We start from the raw sequence: 12,334 nt of genomic DNA on the forward strand, positions 1-12,334 counted from the left end.
GGTAGCCAGGCTCCTTTGCCTGGTGGTCTGGGTCGTGATCCTCATGGGCTCCATCCCCACAGCCATAGTCCACAAGCAAAACCACTGTGAGTCACAGAACCAGACTACTTATCTGTGCTTTGAAAGTTTTAGTGATGACATGTGGCAGAAAAACCTCTTCCCTCTGGTTGTTCTGGCTGAAATCCTGGGTTTTCTCCTGCCTCTGAGCTCTGTGACATACTGCTCCATTCAGATCTTTCGGGAGCTCTGTCAGGCCAGACAGCCAAAGACACTGCGGCAGCAGAAGACAGTTCGTCTCCTCTTGGTCAATCTGGTCATCTTCGTCATATTCTTTGTGCCCTACAACACTACCCTGGCTGTATATGGTTTGATAAAGGCCAGGGTGATTGATGTTGAGAAGCAAATGCAGGCCTCCGTGCGTGAGGTGCTAATTGTGACAATGATGTTGGCCAGTATGAACTGCACGCTGGACCCCTTGATCTACTATTTCAGTACTGAAGGTTTCCGTAATACCTTTAAGAAACTGCGGCGGGGACAAACCTGGCACTCAGATATAGGGATGATTAGGAATCAGGTTGTGGAACAAAAGTCAACCCAAAACCATGCTGCCTCAACAGCAAAACAGTTACCATCTGAAAACTTTCACTGTCCCGGTGAATCTGTGCCAGCACTTCCTACTACAGTATTTCTGAATGGCCCTATTGAGGACTCAGAAATCTAACCACAGAAAGCTCCTAGCATTGCTGAGTTTCAGAGTGGCCCATTCAATAATTACATCAAGGCTGTGGAAAACAGCTCAGGGTTGCTTAGCAAACTGAGAGAGCGTGGCAGGCTATTTGTGGGTGAATGTGGTGATACAAAGCTGAAGAATGAAAAGTTGTTGTCAATAAACACAGATACATTGATGACATGACTCTTTTGGTACAGGAAACATAGTAGGGAACAAGTGCTTGAAACAAGCATACTGTGTCTAGGTCTGTTTAGCATAGGTTCTGATGGCAAATTGATCTTGCCTGGATCTTTGATCCTCCTTTCTGCACTTCAACATGAAAAGGTTTGGGGAACAATCAGAACACAGGTATGATACCCTTTGCTAACAGAGTGAAGTTAGTAGTAAATTTGAGAGAAATATATTTGCCTGCACTGTTTGTACAAGCTTCTCAGCGCACACTGTATGCTAAAGCCATATAAATCTGCCTAGAAGAGACAGACCCAGTTGTACGCCGGTCTTGACAGAACCCCGCACTACTCTCTCCTGGTTGTGACCAGGGGCTGCATTCCACCAGCACTGTAGCTGAGCCTCTGGCTTCCAACAGAGCCCAGGTCATCCCAGAGCTGGTTCTTCGCAGTATATATGAAGATGGGATTTTGTTGTTGTTGTTTTAAAGAGTTAAAGGAATGATTAGGGAAGCTGGTGAGAAATGTTGTTCAGAGTCAAGCCCATGTTCTTACACTACCTTCTGAATTAGCAGTATGATCCACGTTTCAAGTCTCTGCCTTGTGATTCCTGCGGGAAAAAAGGGTATTGATAAGCATCATGACTTTGTGTTAAAGCACACTTTAGGAGGCACAGAGTCCACTTTGCCAGTCTCCCTTGAAGATCTACCTACCCTGTTACAACTGATCCTGTAGCAGCAGATGTAGATGTTGACCCTCTCCAAGGGACACTTATGCTACAGATTGACCTGGGAGTAACATAACCTGGGCAAATTGGCTGCACATCCCTTCTCAGCATATGCATCACCAACTGACTCTGAAATACACCTGCAGGTGAATGACATTTAATGGGATCTGAGAGATGCAGTGAGAATGGTGGAGGAGGGCTAGGGGATACTTTTGGTTTGAAAATAAGTTTGTCACGAGGATATGAGAGGATATGAGCCACATGCCACAGTGCAGCTGGAGAGGATGCACACCTGTGCACTCATATTCCAGCAGACCTAATCTGATTCATTTGTGCTGGAGCAGCATACGTCCCTCTTCCTCTCACCCACCAGCAGGAGATGGGGCAGCAAGGGCTAGCTGCTCCCTAGTGAAAGCTGCCAAGAGCACAGGAGACAGGGTGAGGCCTCGTCCACTGCACCTGAGCAAGGCGATCAGGGTGGGTACGGTGACAACAGCCAGGCTCAGCAGAGGGTACAGATTGCAGACCTTCCCTGGTGACGAGGCAGGTCCAAGGTCATCCCAAGAAGTCAGTGAGTCAGCACTGGAAACAGGCCTGGAGCAGTCACCGGGGTCAGCCTCAGGCCAGTGAGTGCAAGGCAAGCCCGCAGTGATAAGGCCATTCTTGTGCAGCACCTCCAGGCATCCTTCTGCAACTGACATCCTCACAGAGCACTGAGCTCCCGAGAGCTGGGCTAACAGAGACTGCTCAGAGCCTGCAAGTTTGCCACATATGAATAAACTATCAAGTGCCAATGCTCTGAAGGAGGCTGCTCACCTGCCAAAGCTAAAGCATGGCCCCAGACACAGAAAGAACACGGGAAAGCATCATCTCTTGTAGCTTCATTCTGAAAATAGCTGAACTATTTTTACCTGGAACATTTTATAAATATGCCACCTCCAGCAGAGGAAATTTTAGCTCAAATATTTTGACAAAATTATGAATAACTGAAAAGCCAGTCTCTTAATGGATCTCATAAAATAATTAAGCAATAAAGAAGGCGGCTGGCCATGCCACATGCAATGGGTAAGTTTCTGAGTTTGAATATCCAAGAACTTTCCATAATTGACATAGGTAGGCAATGCTGTACCTGGCCCCAGTGTAGGCTGCATTTACATTTCAAACCATTTTCAGCACACATTAGTTTTGTTTCATTTTTGAGAATTCCAGTCCAGTTTGATTGCTTTGGATTTGTGAATGGCTATTTTTCATGTTTGCAAGAGAGAATGGGTGCTAGACAAGTTGCCTGCTTCTGCATTGGTACCTTAGTTGGACTGAAGTTTCTATTCCATCATGAGGTGATAAGGAACAGAACATGCATGCACTGTCCCAGTGAAATAAGTCACTAGTCCTATTTGCTTTATAGCTTCTACTTCATTAGTATAAAACAAATAAATTTGAAAGACCTTGGGCATGATGGTGCCCAACTCACCTATTTAAAAATAGTTTCTGGCACAATGCTGATTGCTACAACATGGAACAACTTGAAAGCATGCGTTTAAAACAGCAGAAACAAGGAAAACACACAATACAGAGGTATTCAAGACAGAAATGTTAAATGGGAACCTAATTTCACCAGATCTCTTTCAAACTGTGCAAATGCCTCCCTATGTCCTACTGGGGTGCATTAAAAAGAGCGTGGCCAGCAGGTCAAAGGAGGTGATCCTCCCCCTCTACTCTGCCCTGGTAAGACCTCATCTGGAGTACTGCGTCCAGTTCTGGGCTCCCCAGTACAAAAAAGACAGGGATCTCTTGGAAAGAGTCCAGCGGAGGGCCACGAAGATGGTGAAGGGCCTGGAGCATCTCCCCTATGAGGAAAGGCTGAGTGAACTGGGTCTGTTCAGCCTTGAGAAAAGGAGACTGAGAGGGGACCTGATCCAGGTCTATAAATATCTAAGGTGTGGGGGGCAGAATGGCGAGGCCGGACTCTTTTCAGTGGTGAGTGGAGACAGGACAAGGGGAAATGGCCAGAAACTGGAGCATAGGAAGTTCCGCACAAACATGCGCAAGAACTTCTTTACAGTGAGGGTGACGGAGCACTGGAACAGGCTGCCCAGGGAGGTGGTGGAGTCTCCTTCTCTGGAGATGTTCAAGACCTGCCTGGATGCCTACCTGTGCTACCTGGTGTAGGGAACCTGCTTTGGCAGGGGGGTTGGACTCGATGATCTCAGGAGGTCCCTTCCAACCCCTACAGTTCTGTGATTCTGTGGTTCTGTGATACTGCAATAATTGTTGAAGAAGTATTCTTGGCAAGTATGCTACAGGGAAAAGATGCCATTCATTGCTGCCCTGCACTTTGTGTCATTTGCACATGAAACAAATGTCTTCTTATCAAGTAAGACTAGACAAGTGAAAGGTCAGAGTGATGGCAGATGAGAAGGGAACGCTTATTTCATATGAATTACAGAGATTACCTGCAGAAGAGCCTAAGTATGTTTGGATTTCAAGTCTTTTGCCTTCCAGCACAGATATGCCAGTCACTTTAGGAAGTGCTTTCTTGTTTGGACAATTTAGAAACACTTAGCATTAATTGTAATCCTAATCACATTTTATACTTTCTGCAAATCCGCTGACAATCTGCATTCTGTAATTCAGCTTAAAAAAAAAAGTTCCAAAAATCCCAGCACAAGCCACATTTACTCTCAAAATTGATCTTGTTATTACTGGTGCTCTTTGCAGCGCATCCTGGCTGTGCACCTCCCACCACTTGGTGTCTCCCACCAGCAAAATATCTATGTTGCATTACAAATGCCCTTAGCAACTTGAAAGCTTGCGTGCTTTCCTCAACACCTCCTTCTGTGGGAGTTGAAGCAGATGTCCTCCAGATGCCCTCCAGAGGTCCCTCCAACCTAACTCATGTTGTGATCTCCTGTTCTTGTGTTGTAGATGCTAATCAGGAATCACAAGCACAGGGAAGTGTTAGAAAGAAGATAGAAACCTACACTCCACCAACAAACCCTATGAAAATCTGGTTGAAGGCTGCACTATACAGGGATAAGAGCTGCTATCTGGTGTTTCTTCAGCATCACTTGCTTGTACAGTTGCTCCTGGTTGCTCACCTTGCAGACACCTGACCGCATTCCAGCTGCAGCCATGGCCCTCAATTCTGCAGCTGAGAGCAGTCACTCAAAGCTCTGTATTTAAATCCCTTATATTCTGCAGTGCTGACAGGGACTCAACAGAGGCCAGGAAACTACTGTGCTGATGCTGCAGAACATCCTGCTGACCGACACCAAACTCAGGCTTTCTTTGCATTTCCCCACGTTTTCTTATCATCCACTGCCTCTGCTCTCACACTGCAAGAGATCTTTGAGCGCGGATCACTGTTTGTTTGGCTCACATAGCATTTTGCCCAGTGGGAGAGTGAGTTCTATAGACTTCTCGACAAGGTAAGAATAAAAAGAACAGTATAACCAGAAAACTTGCTATGCTGGAATTGGTATGCTAAAGCTAAACACGTCTTTCCGTGCTTTAACCTATTTAACTATGCTAGTGACAAGGGGACAGGGAGGTAATTACACCCTCCTGCCCTCAAATGCCAGCTGTCACTTTCCACATCAGCCTCTGAAATACAAGGGAAGAGAAAGCATTCTCCTCCAGGGGGCCAAGGGTGGAGAGGAAGGTTCGAACTTTCCACCACAAAGTGAGGATGAAAGACTTTTTCTGACACTGGAGGTTTAAAAAAAAAAAAAAAAGAGACAGAGAGAGAGAGGAGAAAAAAATGCAAAGCAAAGAAATAAAGGCATCAGTGAGCTATAAAGCCACAAAGCAGTCTGTCACTGCATCAGGGATGGACACAGATGACAGGACTAAGCACCGGGAACAGCGTGACACCAGAACAGCCTGTCCCAGCGTCAGGCTGACATCTGCAGGGTCCCAGCCTCCTCTTTACCCTCTCAGGAGTCTGGGAGTGCCGCGTGGGTAAAACACGCTGAAACCAGCATAGCCAAGGCTCTTTGACAAGGGGGCGGGACTTGCAAAAGAATTAACGATTGGTGATAACAAACTTAATCTTGGCCAACAGCATCCAACAGCTCAGGCTGCTCAGGGCCCCATCCAACACGGCTTTGAATACATGCAGGGATGGGGCACCCACAGCTTTTTAGGGCACCCTGTGCCAGTGCCTCACCGCCCTCTGAGGAAAGGCTTTGTGTCTGGGTGGGGTTTCTCCTTTTCTTCCAAATCCGACTCGCATCCATACGGCCGCCTCCACGCGCGGCTCCGGGCCGCCCGACGGCCGCAGGGCCCGGCCCAGCTCCGGTGCGCTGCGCTGCGCGCGTTCTCTCCGTGGCCAACAGCGACCCCTGGCGGCGGCGGCACAAGGCGCTCGAGGCTGCGGAGCGAGGCTCGGTTCCCCGGAGCCGGGCCGCAGGCAGCGGCGCTTGTCGTGTGTTGCGGTACGGCGTTGTGTTCGCGTCCTCCTCCTCGTGAGCCCTCCTCGAAAACGAGCCAATAAAAATGGTAATAACGGGGAAGAAGCTGTGAAAGAAAGGAAGGAAAGGTGTGAGCGCCTCTATCCCAGGAGTGGAAGGGGAGAAGAGGAGCTCCTTTTGTTGTTGGCACCCCAGTAAAAGAGGAAGAACACAAAAACAACGTCTTTGCAAAGTAATCTCGTCCATCACGTAGACCGTGCACATCTTACATGGGGCTTCACCAATCCCAGCCCCACCAATGCTGGATTCACACCTATAGGGAGTGCTGTTCTCAAGGGAAACGCGCACCTAGAAGATGTCCAAGCACTGTTTTGGGTCAGGAAAGCCACAGTTAGTTTTCTTCCATGGACTCCTTAGGCAGAGGTGTCATGGTTGTCCTTGGTTACGCAGTGACAGGTTGTTCTCTTCACCATGTCCCTCTTTGTTCCCCCCGGCAGGAAGAACACAGCTTGCAGAAAGGAAAAACAACAAAGAATTTGCTATTTGATTCTTTTCTTTTTTCACACGCAGTGTCCAAATCTACTGGCTCTTTTATTGCACATATCCAAGCTTCACTCTGCAAATAGAGCTACTGATCTCCCCATGCTTTTCTGTAGTGTTTATTATGACTGCAGCCTTCATACATTTGAACTCAGACAGTCCACCAGAGGCCCATAAGCTGATGTGGTATTATTACTGTTTTATAAGCAGGAAGCTTGGTAGACAAAATGTATGTTCTGAAATACCTCAGAATGCCCCTTGTAAGAGTGATATACAGCACATATACATCTGTACAGCTCCTACAGATTCCAGCAACAAATACAGGACACAAGCCATGCAGAAAACCAAAATCCAAGCCTTCAAGTGGAGAGCTGCTATCAGAAGGGTCAGGAGAGCGGTGGCTCTCAGGAATACAGCTCTGCCAACCTGCTGGTGCTGCTGTCACCTGGGGCTCCTTGGCAGTGGCAGGAGCTGCTGGGGTGCTGGCAAGGAGGTCACAAACATCATGGTGGGAGGAGATGAATTCTTCAAATGTTTCTGTATCAAAGTGCAAAATCTGGATAATGAGCAAGGGGAGTGAGGCGTCCTCATTGATGAGCATCCATTTAATATAATTAACATGACAAAAAAACACGATTTTTGGACAATTTGCATGGTTGCAATCCTAGAGTCTCTGTTTACAGTCTGTGCAGAAGGAACAGAGGTGTATAAAAAAAGTTTCAGAGAAGTATGATGCAGTGTGTGGGGCAGTGGACATACAGCTGTGTGTAGGGCTGCTGTACAGCTGTTGAGCGCAGGGAGCTGCTGTAGTAGCTGGTTAGGTGAAGTTTGTCAGCTAGCTGAAGTTGTAATCCATGCAAAAGCAATATTTTGAATGTAGAAGCATGAGAGGAAAAAGGCATGACGGGTGCCTTTGTCTCATGCTGCATTTTGTACCTTCTGAGGTTGGGAAAAAGCTGGGTGAGACACCATGGCTTACAAGGAAGAATTAGATAGATATGAAGCAACAGGAAAATTCTATGGCTACTTCATTTACAATTGGCTTTTATTGACTTCAGCTGTTTCAGAGTAACTGCCAGCAGCAATATATCCTCGATCTGATTAGTAGATCATTGTCACCAGGACTCTTCAAAAGAAAATGGATGGATTCCTTTGTGTAATCTTGAGTCACTTCTGAAGCTTGGGAGGGCCTCATCATACATACAGTTCTCTGTTTTGCTCTCTTCAAACCCACTCTTGAGCTACTTACTTCCCTCCATATTGTCCTTGCTCTTGTCATTGTCTATACATGCAGTCTGAAAGTACTGAGAAATTTTTTTTTCCAAAAACCAAAGGCGATTTTTGCCAGGAACATAAATTGGCTTCCCAGGAACACAAACACATGGGGTGAAGCTGATGGTACTCTTCTTTTTCATGTCTCACTCTGTCCTTGGATTGAGTTCTGCAGTTCTCCATAGGGGGTAGCCTTCACCCATTTAAAATTAAAAAAAAATAAATAAATTAGTTTCCTTCTGGCTTGGATTTAGCATGGAGATGGTTTTAGTGGTCTTGAGAAACAACTTCCTCAGAGCTGACAGCTGGATCTCGCTGAGCTTTGTGCTGCTTTTTCTGCCTGCAGGGCCAAGCAGGGTGGTGGGTGGGGACCTCAGAATTTTTGCTTGTGGCTCAGTGTTGTGCAGGGGACTTGTCCTGGTTAGTGTTGTGAACTGGCAATTTTGTCTGTGAGCATGCAGACCCCGGGAAAAAAAAAATAGTCTGAAACAGGCAGGCAAAAGCTCTGTGAACTGCTCGAGAAGATGCTTGTGCTCCTCACTAGAGGAGTGTTTTGAGATGGTAACAGAAGTGACCCTAGCAAGAACACAGTGTCTTCATAGTGCTGTTTCCGTGCTTTGATGCTAGGCAAAATGTCCAAAATGATGTTTTGCTTTGTTTCCTTGGATTCATGCCACAGCAATGGATGCTTTTGGAATTTGAAATAGAGCCTTTGCTTATGGCTGAACCTGCTTATAGCTGAACCATGGAGCCTACAGCTTCACCATCCAGAAAAGCTCACAAGCACCTATTGCTGCTCCCTGTCCTGAACCAAACCTGCATCAAATCCACCCCATGTTCCTTCCCCAGATAACTCAAAGAGTGGTTCCAAGACTACCATTTTGAAGAGACAGCTGGCCAAGGAAGGCTAGCATCTTTCTACACCCTGTTAGAATCATAGAATTATGAAACTAAACAATATCTCACTTTGGAATTAATCCAAAAGAATTCTCAGGTCCAATCCAACTCCACACAACACCACTCAAACGTCAAAGCTTATATCTCTGAGAGTGTTGTTCAAACGGTGTTGCTTCCATGGCTTCTCCATGAAAAGAGAGGAGAAGGGAAAGGGGAAGGGGAGGATAGGGGAGCAGAAGGGGGGAAAAGGGAGTAGGAAGGGGAAGAAGAGGAGAGCAGAGGGGGGGAGGGGAGGGGAGGGGAGGGGAGGGGAGGGGAAGGGAGGGGAAGGGAGGGGAGGAGAGAGGCTCAGAAAAAGTGGGAGACTACAGAAAATGAAATTTCACTAGGGTCTACATGGAACTACTGCAGGACAAACTGGAAAAATTGCTAGTAAAGTGCATTGCCCTTGCTCTGGCTGGCTGGTGGAGTTTATTTGGCTGTTGAAGGGAGGATTCGTTTAAAGAAGACTTGAAGATTGATTTCAACATCTGACATCGTTCCTATGTGCAGCTTCTGGGGATTTCCTAATGCCATCTTTGATTCTACTTCGTCTGGGTGACTGCATCTGTCAGCCAACATACCAGGTGTTGTAGGGAGAGAGCGTGCCAGGGATTGGCACACCTGGTAGAGCTCAGCCTCCCTCAGCTTTTCTCACTTTGTCCTCCGTGGATTGCAGTATTATAGGAGGGTGGGCAAGGGAGAAGAACCAGAGCCTGTATCAGGTTTCAGATGGACCTCCTCCAGTTCTGGCACCCCAGGCGCTGCCTCCCTAGCAGTTCTGGTGAACCTCCTACAATCTAGGCAGCAGGTGAGCTGGTACGGAACTGTCACAGGAAGTCATGCCACAGTCAGCTTGCAGGTGTGTAAGGACTGCAGCAATGGGCTCATCGGAATCTGTAACACACAGCGACACAGATATTTTGTTTGTTAAATTTCTTTATCACAGATTACTACAAATTACTACTATTGAAACAAGCAGGTACTACAAGTTACAAAAAATTACCAACAGTAAAGCAACTATACTTACAACTTACATTCATGTCTGTATATATCTATATAGTCTTTATACTTACATATGAGCCTGCAGTCAGACAGGTGTTGTTGGTGAGGGTCTGCGCTGTACAGGAGATCTTGAGTGCAAAAGTCCCTGCAGAGGAAGCTCTGAGTGACGCTCCATTTTGTGTAGAAAGCAAGTTTTTCTGTGTGTGTGAAGGACGTAAGGGGGCACAGGACAACGCCACCTGGAACAGCTAGCAGATGCTGCCGGTTTCTGTTTTTACCTGGAACAGCCAATAGATGATGCTGTTTTTCATTTTCTCAGGCTAGCTTTTACTTTCCCAGACTGTTTTTCTATTTTTCAAGATAGACTGTTTTTCTATTTCTCGTGTATGTTTCCTACTTTCTCAGGCTGTTTTTCATCTTTCCAGACTACTTCTCCACGTTTCCAGATAAGTTTGTTGTCACCTTTTATTTTTGTTTTGTTTTGTGGATGAGTTTTGTTAGGGCTTTTTTGTTTGGCTGTGGTGGGCTTTTTTTTTTTTTTTTTTTTAACTTATCTAGGGTATGTCAGGATGTGTCAGTACTGGCTGCACTTCAGGAATGCCCACTGTGATTCCCAAGGGTGCTCCTGACTCCTAGACCAGCAGTTTCCATCTTGACAGACATTCACTTCTGTGTGTTTTCCCATTACACCCAAGTCACTTTTATGGCTGCTCCCATTGAGTGGGCAGAGCATGAAGGAATTAGGAAGAGATGCAGCACAGACCCCAGGAGTACCTTCCCCTTTTTTGCACAGAAGGCACTCTTTTTGGTCTCTCTTCCCCATCCTCCCCTCTGCACTGCCACTCTACTCCCCCCAAAAAAGGGATCTGTAGGATCTGATAACCAAAGCCTTTAAAACAGATGATTCTTAATCTATTTGGTTCAGTTTCTCTGTGACATCACCAAGGAGCCTAGGAAGGAACTGGATGAGAACACGAACGCAGGAAGGGATGATCTCTTGCCCACGAGATGGATCCTTAAAGATCATCTGGTTCCAGACCTCTTCCTAAGCCCTATGCCATCATGGAGCTCCTTGACCTCATCCCTTCTTCATGCTTCACATCTCAGACTTGCCGTCCCCTCATACTGCCTACTCCAGCTTCCATTAAATTTGGTGAGTTCTGACACCAATGCATCAGATGCCCGCTCACAGAGTGTAATCAGGGTGACAGCCCATGAAGCAGTGTGGTCGGGTGCCTGACACATTGTACCCAGTGACAGCAGGGAGCTGCTGAGCTGTGGCTGCTGCCCCACGGAGGCAGCACTCCTGCTTCCCAGGAGCAGAAGAGAGCAGAGAGCAGTCCTGGCAGGACGCGTAGTCGGGGCCCTGGGTCTGGGCCTCTTCCCTTGCTCAGCCCTGCTGCATTTCTCATGCTGCAGGGTGCTGGGCTCTGCATGGAACAGAAGCACAGCACATGCGCCTGCACGCATGAACATAGAAGCTGCTGCTGCTGCTGCTGCTGTTGCTGCTGCTGCTGCAGGTCAGCAGTGGGCAGCCAGGGGACAGGAATGCCTGAACAGCAGCAGGCTTTGGCTAAGCAACTGTGTGCTCAGACCACAGATCTAAGTAATTAATCCAGGCGTGGAACAGAGCAAGTTCCTCCTCTGCATTGGGTGTTCACAGTAATTCACTAATAGATGTAACATTGATTAGCTGCATCACAGGCAATGGTTCAAAATGTACTGTGCAAACCCAACCTGTGTTCACTCAGTTTGACATAACCCCCTTTGACAAAGACTTTGACAAAGCAGAGGCAGCTCTCCGCTGGCTGCATCCACTGCAACACCACACTGCCCTGCAGACACCTCCTGCCAGTGTAGATCTGCCATGAGTGGCTGTGCAAAACACAGAGCTGGGGGGCACAACTACCAGACAAAGGGCCTCACAGGGCCTTGCAATATGGACACTGTGGGACCCAGCGCTGGTGCCGTGCTCGTGGCAGGGCTCGGCCCACCTGGATGAAGCACGGATGAGGCCACTGCAGAATGGGGCGGTGGTAGTGGCCTTCTGGTGAGGAAACCAAAGAATCACAAATGGGTTGGGTTGGAAGGGACCTCAAAACACATACAGTTCCAACCCCCTGCCATGGGCAGGGCTGCCACCTACCACATCAGGCTGCCCACAGCCCCACACAGCCCGGCCTCGACCATCCCCAGGGATGGGGCCTCCACAGCTTCCTTGTTCCAGTTTCTCACCACACTCTGAGCGAAGAGCTTCCCATTAACACCTAACCTAAATCTCCTTTCTTTTAGTCTAAAGACATTCCCCCTTTGTCCTGCCACTGTTAGGCCGTGGAAAGTCAGTCTCCCTCCTGTTTATAAGCCCCTCCAAGTTCTGAAGGCCACAGTGAGGCAGGCTCCTGGAGCCCTCACCTCTCTAGGCTGAACAATCTCAGCTCCCTTGGCCTTCCTGAACAGGCAGCGAGCACAGCCCAAACAGCCACTGAGGAGCTGACGGCATGACCATGAGCCGATAACAAGCACTCAACACAACAGAAGCACAGCA

At 47.6% G+C, this 12,334-nt stretch overlaps 1 protein-coding gene across 1 annotated transcript in view; it reads left to right on the forward strand.

Annotated features, from left to right (window-relative positions):
* LPAR5 (lysophosphatidic acid receptor 5) overlaps window positions 1-721 on the forward strand; it is a gene marked incomplete at both ends in the record, with an annotated part of 1,580 nt that extends 859 nt beyond the window's left edge. Inside the window, one exon of the mRNA XM_079550271.1 lies at window positions 6-721. Coding sequence (XP_079406397.1) covers window positions 6-721 — 716 coding nt within the window. The remainder of the gene's footprint in view (window positions 1-5) is intronic.
* Between the last annotated feature and the right edge of the window lie 11,613 nt (window positions 722-12,334).

This window comes from Tetrao urogallus (genome assembly GCF_951394365.1).
Source record: "Tetrao urogallus genome assembly, chromosome: 1".
Lineage (NCBI taxonomy): Eukaryota > Metazoa > Chordata > Aves > Galliformes > Phasianidae > Tetrao > Tetrao urogallus.